The sequence below is a fragment of the Danaus plexippus genome, chromosome 15 (genome assembly GCF_018135715.1).
Source record: "Danaus plexippus chromosome 15, MEX_DaPlex, whole genome shotgun sequence".
NCBI classification, from domain to species: Eukaryota; Metazoa; Arthropoda; class Insecta; order Lepidoptera; family Nymphalidae; genus Danaus; species Danaus plexippus.
Genome location: NC_083547.1, coordinates 1372905 through 1393781, shown reverse-complemented (window position 1 = coordinate 1393781; position 20877 = coordinate 1372905). Strand labels below are relative to the sequence as shown.

Genomic DNA, 20877 nt, shown 5'->3' with positions numbered 1-20877 from the left:
AAATACTACTGAGTTTAGTTTTTATTAATTGTCTATCATAATAATTATTGAGTATGTGTTGTATAATATCACTCTCACATAACTAATTTATAATAATTATTAAAATAGAACTATATATAATTATATTATATAACTATATATATGTATATATATAATAGTAGAATAATTTTAAATAAGACTACATATTTTTTGGCTATCATCCCAAATAATGTAGAGTAGGGATTTAGATTTAGACGGCAAGCATACTATATAATTTAAAGCCTATTCACTATTTCTTATTATTTGATACCTGTAGTTCCAAAAAATTTAATAGCCAATAAATCATTTTATTCATAGAAAATACTGAATCAAATCTTTTTCTATTTTTATTAACTTATAATTCAATATGTAAAGTGAAATTGCCACCGCAAAGGCTTGAACTCCGTGAGATATGTGCAATAATCAAGTTGTGGTCATCAGTCCTTTTTTGATGACCAAAACTTGGTTGAATCCAATCTAATCAGAATAAAACACCTGTGAAATGTAGCCAACCTCTCGGTTTTCTATAGAATACACTTTGGAAAGTGTGAGGAAAAATTTTAATTCCTACATCCCCTTTTTGTCATCGAAAAACCAGACGACCGTTTTATCCTTTCGTTGTAGACCTATCTTGTATCTAAACGAAGCGGTACATTTCCCTTTTCCTGGAGTGCGTTCCAGATCCAGCAAGAGATTGGAGCACTCTGCCAGTGTTTGAGTTTCTTACCAATTGTAATTAGGTAGTCCTCAAGATTACAGTGAAATGGCTGTTACTACGATAGTACTTTCACTACCTGCGACAACATTTCCACGTAGAAACGGTTAGAATGTTAGTCAAGCACTATTCAGTCAAATGAAAAAAGACCAACAAATGGAAATGAAACTTTTAACATCTTTGTAAAAAAAAATTACTGACGTACAAACTATTCACATACGAATAGGATATATTTTTAGAAATCTGCCGATTAAATGCTAAGTAATAAAAGATTGAAATGGAGATTTTTTATTTTATTTCAAAAAAAAAACTCATCAATATCATGAATATTTTTCGACATTCGAAAAATAAAGGTAAAGTTGAAATTGCGATATGAAACGATGATTAAAAATAAATGGAGTGCTTTGATGATGATGAATGTGAAATGACATTTCGATGAATGTAAAATAAATACAAATAATGTCTTATTAAATTGTTGTATGTTAAAATCACTAATATGAATTATTTTCATCTACACGGATGTCATGACAATTTTAATGAATTGATTAAATTAATGATGTTTATAGATAATTGAAAGTCTGTTGAAAACTAAATTATTTTTTTATACTCATGATAGCTAACTTAATCATATGATTTTCTATAGTAAACGCCGTGCGGCTCTTCTTGCAATTCTTCGGGCTTCGGCTTCGGCACGTATGGGTTCTTTAAAGGATCCGCGTTCAGTCTAGAAATGGGAAAAAAATATGTAGTGACTTAGATATATATTTAACGTTAGGAAATATTTACAAAAACATTTCCACTGCCAAAAAGGCTTATTTATTTCTTGATTAAAATTCAAATAAATATTTAAAAATATACGAAAGAATTTGAAACTCCAATCAGCTTCCAAACGGGGACTTCCAGAAAACCAAGACTCAGTCGCATTTCAAAAAACTATCAATATATCAAAATGTATTAACATTCAATACTTTTACCATCACACGAGAGTGAGATGATATTTTCATGTTTTATGCAAAATCTTAATTATGTGTGTTTTTTTTTTTCATTTCGCACTTTAAAAAACCATTTAATTTATCTATGTCTATTGCTTTATTTCCATCTATAAACATAGCCGGTCTTCAAATTACAATACCGTTTACTCACTTATAGTGTTCGATAGCCTTAGAGCAGTCGACATTGTACCACCAATCGCAAGCAAATTTTGTTTGATCAAACAGCGTTCCGTTAGTACAAAGGAATGACGCGCCCTGGTGGCCCTCGCGGCCGTCATGACACACGTGATATGCCTGAAATATAATAATTACTTTACTTCAAACAAATTAGACCCAAGTGTATCCCTAAAAGTAATTGATATGAGCAAAAAGAAGTTATTCAGAAAAATCCTATTTAATATACATAAAAAAAAAAATTAATATCAAAAAAGGTTTTTCGTATTCAAGGTATCACGCAGTGAACTGCCTAATACTGTGTGTGTGTGTGTGTGTGTGTGTGTGTGTGTTTGTATAAATATACAACAAAGAAATATGCTTCGTAATTTATAAATGTATATACTTTTAAATGCAAATACCTTTAAATATAATACTTTTAAATAATGTAAGTAAAGCGCGTTTCCGAAAGACTGAGCGAGCACAAAATTCATACTCATTTAATAAGAAATCCTTAATATATTAATCGGTTATAAAATTAACACTGATATTAAAACAGAAATTTATTAAAAACAAAATTTCAGACATAAATATACGTATTATACGTGTTTGTGTGTCGATATGCGTATTCCTCACTACTTGACTATTGACGAGTGCAAAGGTCCTAATTGGGAATTAGATCTTGGATTACTACAGAAACTTCAGTACAGGGAAAGTTAATATTATATATGTATGCGTTTCCCGTATCGTTTGGATGTTTTTTTTCTTTTTTTGGTACTTACATTTCATTACTATCACTACAACAAGAATAAATCTATACAATTTATTTCAACAATTCCAATCATTAAAGTATCATCAAATTTAATTGTTAAACCGTTCTCATTTAAATTCCTTTATCCAAGTGAGTTTCCATTTCACTGCCTTTCAAGAATTGATTCTTTTGTAAATTCAACTTAATTAATTTCCTAGAAATAACGCGATTGAAATTATAATTTTGGATTACAGCACCAGAGTTTTAGGTTAGTCACGCCGCGCTAACAATGTCTTCAAACTTATTCAATTTAGGGCAAATTGGTCGGCCATAGTAATTTCGCTACGTGGAAATTCGCTTAAAGAACATGATTATTTAGAGTTCGAACTGAGGGTTCAATGACTACGATAAGCGAAAACTTTGAAAGGAAATCTAATCGCAATTTTAGATTAAGCAGAGATCAAAGGAAAGGGACAGTCTTCCTTAGATATTATTATGGTAATCAGGGCCTCTTTAAATTATAAGTACTGCCACGAATCATTATATATTAAGGCCCAGTTTCACCAATCAATGTTAAATAAATAACGTCTGGTTAAGCCGTTTGATGGATTGTGAGATGTATCGAGCGTCCCGCCACGCACGGTCTGTTTAAATGTCTTAACAAGACATAGTAATTCCTACTCTGGAGGTCCGTCAAATAGCTTACGGACTGTTAATCTATTCCTATGTCAAAACTCAAATGTCCAATCCCACCCCTGATTTTTTTTGGCCGTAGTAACAGCATCTGCTTTGTGACGTTCGACTATTTCATTGTATTTATTAATAAGGTGAATTAAAATTTCTTTTCCATATGATAAAAAATGTTGCCCCTGGCTTTTCTATGACATTGTAAGTTAGGTACTCTTTTCATCACTCATAATTTGAACACAATTATTGGCAATAAATTGACAACACGATTTTGGCAAGTTACACCTAGCAAACTGAAAAGAAAGCTTTTTGTGTGCCTAATCTATGCAATCAACGATATATTAAATTTAGTCGCATTAGCTAACAAGTGGCGTATTGAGAGATTTATACGATCAAGGGATAAAGTGGTGCATCGTAGCAAAGATGTCATATTTACTATGTATATATATTTACTTCAATTTGGTTGTCTTATAACAAGAACGAATTATATGTAGCCGGTCATTTAACGTGTCATTTAATAATGCCTTGTTAATTTATCATCGTGAGACGTAAATATTTTGACAGACAATTATATTTTTGAAGGTTCGTCGGTAAATGTCTCGTTTAAATTTAACAAACAGACCTTGCTGAAACTTTGTATAAAGAAAATAAGAATATGACTTGAAAAACAAATAAATAAGACAGCTCGTATTTCAGATATTACTCTGATTCATATTAAATCTCTTTTGAATGTTGAACAAACATTTTAAGCGACATTAAATTTAAGAACATTCTATATTCTGTTAATAGCAATGCATTTGAATGTAACATTTTTCCACACAATAACGTCATTTACTTCAACTTTTGATATTATTTTTCTTTTTATTACAAATTTACCAGTTTAAACATGTAAACTATATGTCTTATTATCTTATATTATCAATTTATCATAATTATCCGTGTAGTATATAAGATTGTAGTTATATCAAAACAACATTTTATAACTTGTTATATATACAAAAAAATTTAAGGTTCCTTTCAGTTGACTTTAAAAGAGACAATTCCAATTAAAATAGTTCAAAGACAACCAAGTACCGACTCGGGTCATTAGTGGAGTGAGGCGTTTGAGCAAACATTTCGTTTGTAACACTTTTTCGTATGTCATTTAAAAATCAAACGTTTTCTGTTAGATTTTCCGTCGCAATTTTTTTTCTTTAAATAGATTTTTCCTGCTTTATTCGATGTGACTATAAGGTTTTGGAAGTATTTTTAGACTAATAAAGAATAGTATTAAATACAGTTGTAATATAATGTAATGTAGTTTTCAACATACCTGACATCCAGTTTCTACGTTGGCATACATTCCAGGATGGATAGGTACATGAGCACACGAAAAGCTGGTCTCTGGTACTGAGTGGTATATCGGGAAGTCGACTCCAGGAACCCCGGGGACGTTGCTAAGGTCCTGAGGCTTCTCGTGTTCTCTCAAAGGCTTCTTATACACCGCCTGCTCATACCGGAACGGATATGATTCATATTTCTGAAACAAATTTATAATAATTATATTTTACGCATTAAATTCTCACAACAATAAAACAATTAGAAAAATGTTACGTATAATGTGTAGAATGGAAATATTATATAATATAACATAAATATTTTAACCAACAATTCATAAAATAAATTAATAACTATTGTTTTAAAATAGTGATCGCTTAAAATCACTCCATCAACGAAATCAAAATACAAATGTTTATTGAAATTAGCAAAAAAAAAATAATCTCTATTAAAAGGCAATAAAAATACATTTTTTTATTATGCCAAAACAAAAAAGTGACAAATACTAAAATGATGATAAGAATTTAGCTATGAAAAAACGACATAGGAATGTGAAGAATCCGATAATGAAAAGCAAAATGACATCTTAGCAATTATAACAAGATTCAATTTCGTTTAATGTTAAACCAAATCCTCTCAAGCCAAGATCGGAGCCAGCGAAATGTCATGATTACGTTAGCAAATTGACCCACCTTGAGTGAAAGGCCGGGCCTAAGAAAGATAATCAAGAAATGTTATGTAACATGTGGCCTGCCTTGACTGAGTTCCAGTTTTCACAGTTCAACAAAACGAAAGTGAATTAAGGAAGTCGAAAGTTACATCACTCCGAGTGGATACTGGTTAATGTAATAGCTAACATTTCGACCTTATGTAGAATTAGGATTTGAGGTTTACTTTTAATGGTTAACTTTTATAGATTTGAGGACACAATGAGGTTTGAGTTAAAAAAATCTTGATTTCGATTATTTTCGATTTATATTTAAGAAAACTTCACAATAGTTGTGACAATTTGTTTGTGTTTATAATGAGTAAACATCGTTATGTGTTCTTATCCGAATATGTGAATAGGATGGAGTCTTATAAGAATAGTATTTCATCATTCGCTTTGTTTGATATCTTTGGCATGTTGTTTATTGACGTTTAGTAATACTTCAGATGCGAATATATTGTTAAGTAACAAAAATTTAGGAATATTTAACCTTTATCTCAATGAAGAACGTTTACCGTGACGGAAAAGTTCCAAGCCATTATATAATAATCATAAAAACATATTTAAATTACGAATTAATGTTTTATGTTGATTGAATCATTTGTTTTTTATTTTTATGAATAAATATAATACTATTACAGTCAGGTTTTTCGCTCCACATATTTATGATAAAATATTATCTAACAAATAAAGGGTGACATATGCAATCACTATCAATTATTGCTTATATCGAAGGTAACATAAATAAGGTCATTTAATATCACAAATAAAATCAAAGCCTTTATTTTAAAAATCACATATGCTCCATTTAACAAGGATATGAAGGCTATATGGAGTATTATAAATTAAACCTTATATTTTCCACATCAAGGCATACTTCTGGTTGCTTGCAAAAAAATAATTTAAACTCGCTTTATTATACGTTGACCGTTATTTTAGAATATTATTCTACATAACGGTCACCAGTCATTCAAACATTTATTTGGCTTTTAGCCATTCAAGTGAATATTACTAAACTCAAGTAATTTAATATGTATTTGCTATTGCTAATATCTAAAATATAACAATTTCTTCATACTATAAATGTAATATTTATTTCAGGTATGCAATTCCAATGTTATTGAGTGATGCTATAAAGGAGACGAAAATATGTTTATATAAACATTTTAACCGATCAGTACCTATACTTTAATTCGTAGAAAGTTATCGATAAATTGATTTCCGCTGTATAAAAGCAATCGTTGTAATTTAGAAGCAACACAACATATATACGTGTGTGTGTGTGTGTGAGTATGTGGGTGTTTATGTGTTTGTGTGTATATGTGTATTTACAAGAAACATAGTATTAGAATATTCTCTAATGCAATATTCATAAGATATATATCTAATATAATACCCAGAAGCATTCTTATAACTCTGGATATTTCCCAATGCGACTGCGCAAGACCCCGTCGACCATGACTAGGGAACGCACTGTCACTTAATTCCACACTTACCTTAAATGTATACGCAAGATCTAGGCTATATTTTATTTCTAAGGGCTTAATTTGCAGTCTTACGACATCTTGTTATTTGAGTATTAGTTAACAAATTTTTACTTTATTCAAAATGACTTTATTATAGACGGTTAAAGGTATTAGTATTGTTATATATTTTTAGATTAGTTTAATACAAACGTATAATCTAGATTAGAATAATTAACTATTATACGTTAATAATTATTGAGCCTTAATTAGCTAACAACAAAATTTATGTAATAAAATCAATTATTATACAATTTAAAACCTTCTTCCTTTTTTTTGCACGTCACTTGAAGTGAGAGTAACAAATGTTTGCATTGATACAATTATCATACTAAAAATGTTTTAGTTTCACATTTACTATTGCTTTATGGGTACCCCAAAAAAAAAACAAGTTGCTTGGCTTATTGTTCTTTTTTGGTATATTTTTAACAGACAAACAATTAAACGATTACGCCAAGATAAATTGATAGCAACAACAACAAGATGGCACAACGGTTTTGCGTGACAAGTGATCATACTAACAGTTAAGTAGTTACTTGTTCAAATAAAAATTAAATTTTCACGTATATAAATGACATAGTAAAACGTTCTATATATCACCTTCCTGCTGTATCAGTTCCAGAATCACCATATAAGCTCGATATACTTGCTAAAGTACCAGACATAAATTGTCAAATATAATATAAAGCGCTCTAAACTATACATGCAAACTCACTTTAAAGCAAATCCACTGCTATTTAGAGTAAAATTTCAAACACATCCCGTACAAGAATATTCGTCTGGGCAAAAAACAAACGAGAAACCTCTCAATCCAACCGAATATAACGTTCCCATTCCATTGAATGTTGAGAGTTAAAAAAAAACACTTAAATATAGCAATAGAGATAAGAAAACCAAATCAAGCTTCTTATTTCTTTGAAATTTAAATCATTGGAATCTCATGAAACCAATATGTACAATTCAATCGAAAATTTGACAGGAAATATATAATACATAATTAAATATATAATATTATCGTGACACAGCGGTCGTCTAAATAAAATAACCAGTTAATTTCCGCAGATGCAATAACTGAAAAGAAAGTCTTCGTTATAAAAATTTTAATAACTTTTTTCGTGAAACACGGACACACATTAGAATATCTTGTAATATTCACAATTTTTTATTTATGTGAAATAGGATAATGATTATTTCGATTTTAAGATGAGATGGTTCTAGAATATATTTTCATCACATACGTTTTTATTATGACCGACATATTATATGTCGATGTAAGAACATTGAATACGTTGACAAAATTTATACCTTTAATAGTAATTCTGCCCGCGGTTGTGCCCAAACTAAACTAACTTAAACTTGTATTATGATATATTGACTTACTAATTATCATTCAAATCTGTATAACTTTCGATATATGAATAATATTGTAGTATAGAATTGATAGTATTAGTAAGCTTTATCCGTCCTGATATGTACTTCCGTTTAAATAATGGTCGAAATAAAATTAAATTTAAATAACATTATATTGAACTGTTAAGGCGCCTGCACCAATCCAGTAATAGCTAAATGATTTAAAATGGCTTTGTAATTTATTTCAAAGTTATCAAGATCAGATCAGATAAAAATTATGGTTTCTTATTTTAGATCAATTAAAAACAAAACTTTATATTTACTAAATACTAGAAGAACATTTCCATAACGATTAGGAATATTATAACAAACCATTTTTATGATGTACTTCAGCAAAGTTATTATCATGGATTTAATATAAAAGTTAGATAAACTTTTATATTGACATTTATAACTTGAACTACTTAGTAAGAAAATCATTCATCTTCCAAGTAGTTTTTATAAGTAAAAGTTGACTCTTAAATTCGATAAATCCAAGTATCGGAAGAAAATATTTCTCATTTAAAGTGCGCTTGAATATATTACTTGAATTTTTTTTTATAAAAATATTAAAAAGAATTAGTATAAACAAAACTATCGAGTACTTAAGATAGGCGTGTCGTTCAAGTCAATGAGTATAAAAAGTAACATTTAATAATATTCTTACCTTTGCTATAACCTTTGCTATCCAAACTGTGAGATGTTATTTCCATAGATTATTTAAAATATATAGCTGTCCCAAGTAGAATTGTATTAAAATCAAACAAGGAACAGGGCTCAGACAGTGAACACACAACCTCCTAGTTACCCTGAACAAACGAGGCCAAAGTTTTTACTTTACAATTTTATTAGTTTTACCTAAAACTTTTCTTATTTCTCGCTTATTAGTTTCCCTATTTGTTTCGAAATTACATATGCCTACCTAACGTGTAGTTTTGAATCGGAACTTTTATAACTAACTAACTGCAACAAACTAAAAGGCTAATATTTTACTTGATTCGTTTCAAAAATTTTAATATGGAATATTTCCTGTTGTACAGGTTAAGAATTCGTTAATTGTTAAATATTTTAAATAAATTAATCTGTTTTAGAAACTATAATTGCACTCTTTGTAAAGATTATAATAACGACATAAAGTCAACTACATAGCATACTTCTCCTTAATCTAGTTTTTTTATATAAAATACATCTTAGAAATAAAAAAGCGATATATCTATTGTAAATATAACTCCACTACTCACAAATTAGTCAATTCAAAATTATTTGTTCTTCATAAAATGATTAAAAACATATGACATGCAAGAATATCTACAAAAACACTAATGTCATCAGATTGATCTAACAAGTTAGTTGATAATAGCACAACTTTCAGGTAAAACCGAGAACACAACGCACTTACACAAGGATAAAACAAACAGAATGAGCTTTAAAAGGTGAGAATTTGTGAGTTCACCTCTGAATACAAATTTAATGTTAACAGACTTTCAAACAATTTCTACTTTGAGAAGCTTGATCAAAGAAATGAAACTAAAAAGCCTTACGAAAATGAGAGAAAATTTAACCGACAGTAATTCGCCTTTGAAGGGCTAGGAGGAAAACCCGAAGGAAAATTGCCAAAGTTAGTGTTCCCTTATGAGTACGCGAGTTATTGCTACTAGATATTTTAAGCCCCCTTCCCTTTTATTGCCATAATTCTAGTCCGAGGACCAATTATATCAAAACTTGGACCCGTGAATTACGCATCGGGATTTAAGGTTCGAGAACTTCTAAAAGTATTATCATTTTTTCATTCACTAATTTACTGAGTGACTTAATAAAGAATACTTTTTAAAACATAAGGAAATTTTGTACATTTTGGAATAAACACAATAAATAAAAGTATGCAGTCTAATTCTTAATACACTATGACAAATGTATGGCCCATAATCAGAAGCTTTATTTAATTAAATATATTCCGTAATATTATGACTTACATAACAGTGATCACATTCAAGCAAATAACATTAAATTACATGTTAAAAAAAACATGTTTTTACCTACAAACTCATGCCGCAATACGAAAAGTCAATCGGAAAAACGTGTCCAATTTGTAGAAACTGTCGAAGTTGCCAGAACGAAAACAAAAATCAAGGAAGTTGAGCGTCCAACCTCAAATACGTTGTATAATTTACCAAAGAGTATACATAGAAATATTCGATAACTTTTTCAACATTGACAGCCTAGATTTTATATCCTGAAAGTTCTATATACCCTAAAAAAGCATTCGATACAGCAAATAAATTTTGCGTTTGCGCAGTAAACCAAAAATTATATGATAATGATATTATAATTTAATAACGTAAAGTTCGTTACTGCAGTCATAAAAATTGTATTAATGTCTATAAAAAGGTAAACGCTAATACATACACACAACTAAAACCTTTTTTTTTACAAACAAATAATAAACGCACCTGTAAATAAGCAGCATCAGACACCAACCCGCAGAGGAGCGCTCCCGTCAGCGCCCTCAATACAGCCTTTCCCATATCTCCGCACATTTCTGAACTATGTCTTACAATGGCTATGTACACAGCACTGGTTACTCAGTGACTGATTGTGGACGAAGCCCCCACTTGAAGTAGGGTGAAGTGAAATGTCAGTGGAAGGGTGAGCGCCTTTATCATTGAAGTTGTAACTACAAATTTTGTTTTAAAGTTGTGAAACATCTCGTTAACGTAATTTTATGGTCTATAGCCTTTTTTGATCTGACTGCAAAATTGAAGTTTATATAAAATTATTTAAAATAAATCATGTTTCCAATAATATCACCCGCGTGTGAGGAATTAAAACAAAATATAATGAAATACAATCGGGGTTAAAAATGTATGATATAAATAATTAATTTAATCTTTAATTTTGTATCCATCAAATGATGATAATCCAACCAAATGACAATGTTCATGCGAGGTAATAAAATAACAACGTATTTACTTAGCGACCTCGCGAGATAGTGTTTGAAAAACAAAAAATAAACGCAAAACAAAAAGTTAACGTTCAATGCCGTTACGTAAAATTTTGAAATTTCAATTATATTTTGATGTTTATTTTAGTTTTCTAGAATCAATTAGTTTCTGCATCAGTTCAACGCTTCGGTTTAAACTTCTGTGAGCACATTTTTGTAAAATATTTGTATATGTAAGCATCAAAGTTTTAATTTTTATATCAACACTTCCTTACAAGCCACACTTAGTCTTCATTTCCATAGCAGTCGCCAAAGACTGTTCCTTTTAGTGTTTGTGTTGTTAATGTTTTCTGCGTTTATTTAAAATTATACTTACTTAAAATTTATTCATGTTATAAATTGACATTATGAAGCTCGCATATCTTACGGTATGTTGAGCATAGCATATTTTTTAAAATATCGACAGTTTTACAACAAGAAATTTATAATTCAACAATACGGTATCCTGTTGTATACAATAATTATTGACTAACATTTATACGAGCATAAAAGAGTTGTTTATGTTTCAAATATGTGGATAAGATACGAAGGTATTTATATTCAATATTAAACAATACAGCACAAAGGAAAATCAAGGATCGTCAATCAAAACATACTGCAAATTAACAACAGTTACATTCTCATAGTGCTCTCTAAAGCTACAACTTAATATACGAATACAATCAAATATTCGCTTTGATCAGGACAATGCTATACGTAAAGGCCCTCGTTAGTATAACGGCTATAATGTTCTAGAAACCAGTTAATTATCAGACGCTTTCAGTTTTCACGGTTCGTTAGTATTACGGATATTCTTGACGTATATCCGATACGATTTCACTAAGTCCAGGGACTAATGAGCTCGATGTGTTATTGAAAAAATATTTTCTACTACTATATACATTTCTTTTTCTAAATACATTTCTTTGTACACAAATGTATGTTGAAATTAATGTGTCATATATAAAGATTTAAAACCATTATAAAAATAGTGATGAAGTTTGCAATAGGTTAAGTACATTGATGTACATATCGTCAGATAAAAATCCTGTTATTATTTAGTTTATACAAATCGCTTGACGCCTTATGAGATTTTAGTTTCACTAAGGGAATGGGAGTAGTGTCAAAGACTGTAGCACTGGTCCGACCAGTTTATTGTGAAACTGCCACAGAGTTTGAAACAAACCTTCGGCTAACATGCCCTCTTGTGAACGTGCACTTAAAATCAGAAGAAATGTACACTTTTAATATTGATATCTTATTTCAGGATTGTCTTTGACATAATATATTCTACAGTGAAAATCGTTATTACCAATATTGACAAACAAACAAAGGTTTGGTTAAACAATGTTCTTCAGAACATGCCTAAGCAGGCTGAGTCCAGCATGTAGTTATGCAAAAAATAGGTGATCAGTAAGTTCATAACAAAGTAGTATTTCTTTTGAATTTTCTAATGAAAAAACTGTAGAATATTATTATGGTAAAAACATATTTATTTTACAACTTTTATTTGTATATTATTTACGAAACAATGAATAGCTCTTTTATTTCAAAATTGTGTATTGTTTTGCTGTTATTACTATAGTTTGACAGAGCCCAACTTATACTTTAAGTGGCCGGCATTATCGAGCTATCTAGACTTCGTTGCGTAAGTTCACTTTAGTCTGACAGGTTTCTTACTGGTTTGCTTATAAATTTACTGTTAGCTAGTTAGACGAAAGATTTAATTGAATAATATTTGACTGGAATAGTAATTATCTTTAAACAAATTTATTATTAATTAACTAATAAGTAATAACTATAACGACTTTCGGTTCAACAAGGTCAACTGACAGATATTCACATCTCGTCTGCCCGGGATCGCGATTGCTGCAAAGTAACCGAAACATCGGGAGTATGTAGTTTTTAAAAAAATAATAACGCGTAATATAAACCGAAAAATATTAGTTTCATTTAAATGAATACTCGCGATAGACTTAGATCTAATTACTATAAAAAGTGTTTTCATAACTGTACTTTTTAAAACCAATGCCACAATTTTTCGTCCTATCCATTTTGAGCATGTTAGTTTAGGTACAAGACCACACCTCGGACATCAGAATTCGATTCCAACTAAGTTATAGATAACGAGTCTAAACTTCCAGCTAACTACAAACCAACACTGACCAATTCAAGACAACCGACACTTATCGTACTGGAAGGATCAAATTATTCTCTGACTTAGTAATAGTTTCCTATTTGACGTCTTCAAATAATTAATCCTTAAATTTATAATTAAGTGATATATTTCAAAAATATTTAGTTTTTTATACCACCTTTTAACTTTTCGTCTTTGCAATGAAGAGCATTTGAAAAAACAGTATTAGATAATCTTTTAAAACGACTATTAAAAATGTGTGTAAATATTTTGTGGTATTTATTACAAGGCCACTTTCTTTTGTTCTATGTTTTTGTTCTGTATAGTGTATAATGGAGAATAAGGGTATAGAGGAAGTTTGTGAGACGGCTAATTTTCTCAGTTTAATAGTTGCTAACGATATCGAACGAGCAATAGGATAAGGAATTATTACGAAATGGCTGTCCAATGTCTGTACATTACCTCTTCTTATGACGTCGCCGTTTAAAACATCCCACCATATCGCGCGCGTTATAAAAATCGAGTTTAATCTTGAACTAAGTCGTGAACATTTGTAACATATCACGTATATAGTTCGAAGAGTTAAAAATGTTTCGCAAGTTATTGGTTCGTGACGGAACTACACTTTATTTAATGGCTCAACTATTTAGCTTTACTGTAAAACATTTTAAGAATTATTTTAAGAGGTTTTCCTCTCGTCCGTTTTAAAATTCTGGTAAACTTTCAAAGTTCCTCTTTCGCTGATTCACAGATTGTCGAAATCGACAACTTTTATCAAAGTTAGTTTGGAATTTGTTTTGGAAATTTATAGTATTTGTACAAATGTAAAAGGAATTAATTTTATTATCTCCTTCTGTTCTTACAGAAACATATTTTCTCTCTTTTTATATCCTTACATCTCCGTAATAGTTGATATATTTCAACAAAAAAAAATCACTTTCATTTTCAGAGAAACGTTATATCGATTATGAAAATAATATTTGTCTTTGTTTTTCGGTTCTAAAATTTATGTAACTCATAAATTTTTATTTATTATGTATTGAGATAGTGTTATTTAAATGAACGCAAAACATTGTTGCAATAATACATAACAAGTGCTAATGTAACGGGGAAGTGATTTCACGTTGAAAGTTTTTTGATCACGCCACTGTTATTAACATCTATATTTACATCAAAAAACGCAGACCGCATTGATTACTTCTTTAATTCCTGTTCCTTTGTTTCAACTTTATATTTTCTTTCGTTACGTTGTCAGATGAATAGTAGTACTGTTATTATTATAACTTAAAAAAACAAAACCATTTGTATTTCAAGAGGACACAAAACCACTTTATATCGGACAGAAGATTAAGGGTGAACGTGGTTCTTCAATATTGTATGTAAATACTCAAATAATCCCCGTCGTGACAAATGTTTACATTCATTACGTATTCTCTATGAGGCGATATTGGACAGACATATGACTTGTAAGACGTGTTTTATTAAACGGGTCTAACCGTTTAGGTTACATGAGACTCACGACATTTATGAATATCAATTGTCACGAGAATTCGAGGAATTTTTTCATGAACGGATCTCATATATTATGTTCATTTAAATATATCTTTGTATTATTTGAATTTTGTAATGATTGTTAATCCTCACCCACTTGATAGTATTTATGCGACCAAGGTACGGTTGGAAAGCAAAGTTAAAAAGCAGGGCCGCTTAGTTGGTAAAACGAATAGGTTTCTAAATTCCTGAAGTCGCATGTTGTTTCTCTTATCTATAGATATATGTACATCTGATATAAAACGTTCATATTACATAATATATAGATATATATATCCGGGTAATCCTAAATTTGTCGTTCTGAAAACCTCCACCTACAGATGAGTACGAGAAGGTTGGTATGTGTATGTACACCCACACACACAAACTATTAATATACATTTGTAATGGTAATATGATCTTCGGAACATTCACATACCTCAATTATGTGTTTGTCCCTATCGGATTTCGTAATTAATGAGGCAACCGCGGTCCAGTAATTTTCAATATCTAATATTTAGTTAATAGTTGTTTATAAGAAAAAAAAAAGCGATTTCAAAAAATTATTCTGAGATTTAAAAAGCAAAAAATAATATTAAACTTAAGTACTATTTCCTAACTTAAACAATTTAATAAAAAAATCGACTAAACACCTAATGTAGATAAACGAACACTATTTTTATTTACTTTCCAACAATCTCATGTACTACCTAACTCAATATATACAATGTTTTAATATCTATTCACCTTCAGACGATGGTGCCTCAGGTTTACAGCTATATGGGTAATATTTCTTAGTAAATAGAACAATTGCAAGTTAATATCACTCTTGGTAATTAAATAGCGCTGCTTGTAATATGAGATGCACTAAAACAGTTATTTGTTTCGAACCTTTTTTTATGTGAAAGGTAGCAAACGAGCAGAAGGGCTACTCTTAATGGGCAGACTACTTGAAGGGCAGTAGTGACCGTCGCCAAGGATGTACATGCTTTGCCAATCTTGATTGTTGAGGAAAAGGGAAGGGCGGGAATAAGGAAGTGGCAAGAAAGGCTGGGAACGGGGAAAGAGCAACCGGCTCTCTCACTCATCGGACGAAACGCAGCCACTAAGGGATACTTCACGCTGATCTTCTGTGAGAGGATGGTACTTCCCCGGTCTAGCCAGCCCATGTTCGAGCTGTAGTAACTTTACCACAGCTAGGCTCTACCACTTCATAAAACCCTATCTGAAAGCAAGCCTTGTCTATACTCCTCTTACAACGTTTTTCTATTACGATATTATTATTTCACTATGAAATGTTCGATCCTTTATCTTGTGGTCTTACTCGTGTTAAGGATAAACATAATTTAGTTTTAGTTTTATATACTGATTACTTGTTGTTTATTAGATTTATCGAATTAGATGTGAATAAGTGTAGGTTAATTAGGTTTATATAAAAATAAGTTTATTTCTTGCTTTTTAGTGTAATTATAAAATAGGTATAGGCTAGAGTAGCTGTTTCAAGATCGGGAGACCTTCCTTACGTGCATCTAGTATGAGAAAGAGTCGATCTCAGGAGTCTGTAATTGACAAAAAAGAATTTCTTAAATTGGTCCGGTAGTGTTCGATAAATCAGGGACATACATGAAAAAAATATTCGAAAGAATTGAGGATCTGCTCTTTTGAAGTCAGGTAATAATAAGATTATTGAATCGGTCTGGAGACAAAGTTCACAAGTAATATAACTTAAGTAATGCCAATTAATGTGTTTAATGTATGCCTACATATTTTAAGGATTTCCCTCAATTTTCACAGGACTCCATAGTCGGGTCTTATTGTAATCATCATGGGACCATCTGTGAAGTCTGCCCTTGTAAATAAATAAATCGAAATCGGTTGGCGCCAAAGTTACTTCTTCATTTCTCGCTCACACCCTTAATGGTTGTAATTGTCAGAACTGAACCAAATTGAAATGGTACCACGTGGAAAGTACCAGCTCTGAAATTAAAAAAAAAACATTAAAATCGCTTCGCCGAGTCGAAAGTTAAAAAATACAGACGAATTAGTAACCTCCTCCATTTTTGAAGTTGGTTGAAAATATTTAAAATTCCTCTTGGTGATAATAATTATCAATACTGTCCTTAAATTTAATGTTTTAGTGTGAATGAAATTATTAGGAATAGTAAAAGATTAAGGACCAAGAACGACAAAAAATAATGATACTATTAAATGAAATCTCTTTTCGTTAAAATCAAATCCTTTAAAATAGAGACTCATATATTTTTAGTGGACCATCATAACTTATATAAAAATATTTTGTTAGATGTTTGCAGTTTTCCTGGCATTATATCAAATCTGTTAGATGGATCGCAATAAAATTTTCTTAGTACTATTTTATTAGTCTTGGACCTAAACCAATCTACAAAGATACGACGTATTCATTTGATGTAAAGTTATTAAATGGTAAATTTTTATAAACGTTGTGTTCAATGACGTGTAATTTAAATCACATAAGTAACTTTTGTATATATAAAAACGAACTGGGTGAAGTCGCTGGTATCACATAGAAATAATAACTCGCTTTTGATAATTAAGGATAATCTATGTATGACAGAATTCAATGATTTTTTTTTATTTTTACCAAAATCTAAGGGAGATATGAAAGAGAATAAGAAAGAGTCAATGGGACCACTTTTATGATCTCGTAGATGACTAGTTTTCTTAGAAAAATTTACTTTATATATAAAGAAAGCCAGCCAGTAATTGGTTTTAATAGTCTGTACATAAAACAGACGGTATCTTGTTCTAAGTAGTGTAAGTTGACATAATAAATAACTGAGCCAGTGTTATCGTCTTCTGAACGAATAGTCAACGTTAACCAAGCAACAGGGTTCCTTATAGACTAGGAGCTGATAAATCTTGAAATATGATTTAAAACAAACATTACAAAACAGGAAATAAAAAAATATATTTTTTAGATCAATAAATCACGTATATAATCTTTTTCATAACAAAAGAAAGTGAATTATTCAATATTTTTAATTACTTAACTCAATATCATGTTTACACAACCAATTAATCAGAAAAAAAAATACGTAATTAATTTCAAATAATTAAATATAAGAAACAATAACATGAATAGCTGAAAGAGCATTTACAAAAATTTTAAGAAATATTTTTCTTTACGTTTTACGTTTTTATACATTACTACATCAAAGTCTCACTTTACCGGTACTCAGCCAGTATTTATCTTTATAGCACGTATAATTTACAATAGCATCAAAGTTGAGAGAACGTGAGAGTATCGATGAATCGATTCAAACATCTTAGTCCAGCACTTAGTGGGCTCTTAGAGCACACGTAGGGTGCGAGCTAATGTGGGCATAACAGTAAGTAGCCTGATAGTGCTGTAGTAATGACCCATTATATTTTATACACTATTCCAACACTATGTTACTAGAAAGAACGTTACAACTTAATTTTATACGTTTAAGTCATAAAAATAATTGATGTTTGCCGCTTGGTTAACGATTTCGTGGTTCGTTAAATTTCATTTTATATGTCATATAATTAAGGGTTTATTCCGATGCGGTTGTGATAAATTGTTTTGTGATTTGTTTTTTTATTTAACCGTAAAAAATATATGTATTTTTTTATTGAATTTTTGAAACTAGTAGTATAATGGTTTTGGTTTTGACTTTCTCGCTTTTTCATTTATCACCTTCGTCTGTATAAACTTGCATACTATATTCGGCCAATATAGCGTGAAATGGTTAGGACATGAAGGAGGTTGGTCAGTATGCCGAAGTTCTAATAATTCAAGTGAATACGTATAAATACGAGCTTATTTCCGACTTTGGCTTTGTCACTTTAAACTTTGACATCTTCAATTGACTTCAATGATTGTCGGCTATTCTCAGCAGAATGAATTAGTTCTCTATTTATATTTAATCTAAAAACACAAAAAATATTTTAAAAAAAAATACAGCTTTGTTTTAAGTTTTATTGCGTCTACAATTTTTCTTAACCTTTGTTTTAGTTTGAACTTAAAAAGTGAGCAAGCCGCCTGAATTTATGTAAAAAATAAAATCGTCTTGTTATTTTCGAAAGGAATTGAAAGGCAAATTGCACATTATAATACAAGTCGTATTACCAGAAAAATAATACAACTTTTTGAATAAAATATAAGTTTGATATAATGTACAAATTAACAATGATCCACTATTGAACAATATATGCATTCAAACCTTTAAGGGTATAGACTTTTCTGCAAGGAAAAACAAAATTCAATTCAAAAATATATCAAAGTTCTAAGTTAATTTAATTGCAAATTAATTACACCAAGTCTATTCTTTCATTCTTTAATAATTCAATAACTATCCTTCTTAGAATTATCGGATGAAGTCTTTTGTGACCTATGTTGAACGCAGGTCTGTTTTCGTACCTTTGAGAATACTCTTATAAAACACGACCGCGCTACGATTAGATATAACCAGCAGAAAAGAACCTAATCTAGAAGTTTTTCAATCACAACCAATAAATATTATTTTGGTGGAATATTAACAAAGAAGTATTTAATTGCGTTTATTTATACGTATATGGAAAATCGTTACCACAACTGTTTGAGCATTTTCCGTCAGACGTTTTAGATTATTCGTTACCTGTGGGAGTTTACCAATAGAGAACCGTTCTTACATGCTATACAAAATTTACAGTAAGGAAATTGAATTTTTCAAATTCCACATCTTGCTTTTAACGCCATTCTAACTTGATCTACAACTCCAACAAGTACCAAAGAGTTATGGTTAAGTGTGATAAGTTCAAAAGATCCTTCAAAGTTGGTTCAATTCTAGCAACTCTTATATTGTTACTTTTAACAAAACACAATAATATTTATAGAATATGTAACATTTGTCTAGAATTTTAATTATTCTATCGATAAAAACAAATTTAGCTAAAAAACAAACACAAGATTTAATCGTTTAAGCAAATTATCAAAATTTTAACTTTGCTAACGTTACTATTTTGCCGAACATTTATGCGAACGTTTTGAAATTACAATTAAATTCCGTTCGAACGAATTCGAGCTCTATAATCTGGGATATGCGACTTAATTTCATAGTTGGCTGGCATATATAACCAACATCGAAGTCATTATGGTAAGTTCGCATATAGTTGCCTGGGATGACAGACTTTATTAAAATTTAATATAAATTATGTGCCATGAAGATGAGGTAGAAACAATAAAAAATATGAATCTATTTTTTATTACACGATAATTTAAATTAAATAAGGATATAATTTAAAAAGTTTTGTTTATAAATAGTATTTTACTTATAATTTCTAGGGCTTGATACATGCCAACATGAACATATATGTAATTAGTAAAGTTTTTAAGAATCACTTATAAACGTCAAGAATGGCATACAAATATACCAAAGTGAGAGTGGAAGTTAATGCTAGTCAGAGTTTTGTATTCTACAGTCAAATTACAGATAAGAATTCCAATAAATAATCATTTTAGAATATTTTTTTCTATAGGAAAACCCACAAGTCACTCACTCGCGTATTTTCTTTTTGAAGGAAGTAAAAAAAAGAACAAATTAGTCCAATAAAAGGTTTTAGTGTTATATTTATCTGTTAATGAGAATATGTATGAGAATCGAACACAGTCTGGAGTCGTTCAGTGGCTTAGATGGCAATTATTCTGTATCATGACATGTATGAGCATGACATAACGTCACTCGACCGTATTGAAAGTAATTTAACGAGCCGATGTACAGCGCCATCCTGTTAACATTCGAGTCACAATGAAAGGAAAAATAATTACCCAAACTTTCTATAGGTTAGTGCAAAAATGTGAAATATTTTAGATTTTAAGTTAAGCTCTTAAAAAGAAGCTATATTTCAAGCCTGTGTATATAAAAAACTAATGTTCTAAATATTTTTTACTATGCCTATATTTGTTTCTTTATGTTCGTTATATATATAATTTCT

General features: G+C 30.1%; 1 protein-coding gene across 1 annotated transcript; it reads right to left on the bottom strand.

Annotated features, from left to right (window-relative positions):
• Positions 1-1052: 1052 nt before the first annotated feature.
• On the bottom strand, positions 1053-10853 carry LOC116766409 (U-scoloptoxin(01)-Cw1a-like). The gene is made up of 4 exons (XM_061522866.1): positions 10705-10853; positions 4629-4835; positions 1877-2019; positions 1053-1457 (listed from the first exon to the last, which is right to left on the bottom strand). Exons 1-4 carry the CDS (start codon positions 10789-10791, stop codon positions 1355-1357), a joined length of 540 nt encoding a protein of 179 aa, XP_061378850.1. The 5' UTR covers positions 10792-10853; the 3' UTR covers positions 1053-1354.
• Positions 10854-20877: the final 10024 nt, after the last annotated feature.

Excerpts from the sequence above, each read along its gene's own strand:
- LOC116766409 (XM_061522866.1), bottom strand. The coding sequence starts at position 10,791 with ATGTGCGGAGATATGGGAAAGGCTGTATTGAGGGCGCTGACGGGAGCG. Across the intron at positions 4,836-10,704 it reads CTGATGCTGCTTATTTACAG|AAATATGAATCATATCCGTT; the intron begins GTGCGTTTATTA and ends AATTTGTTTCAG. Across the intron at positions 2,020-4,628 it reads ACGTAGAAACTGGATGTCAG|GCATATCACGTGTGTCATGA; the intron begins GTATGTTGAAAA and ends ATTATATTTCAG.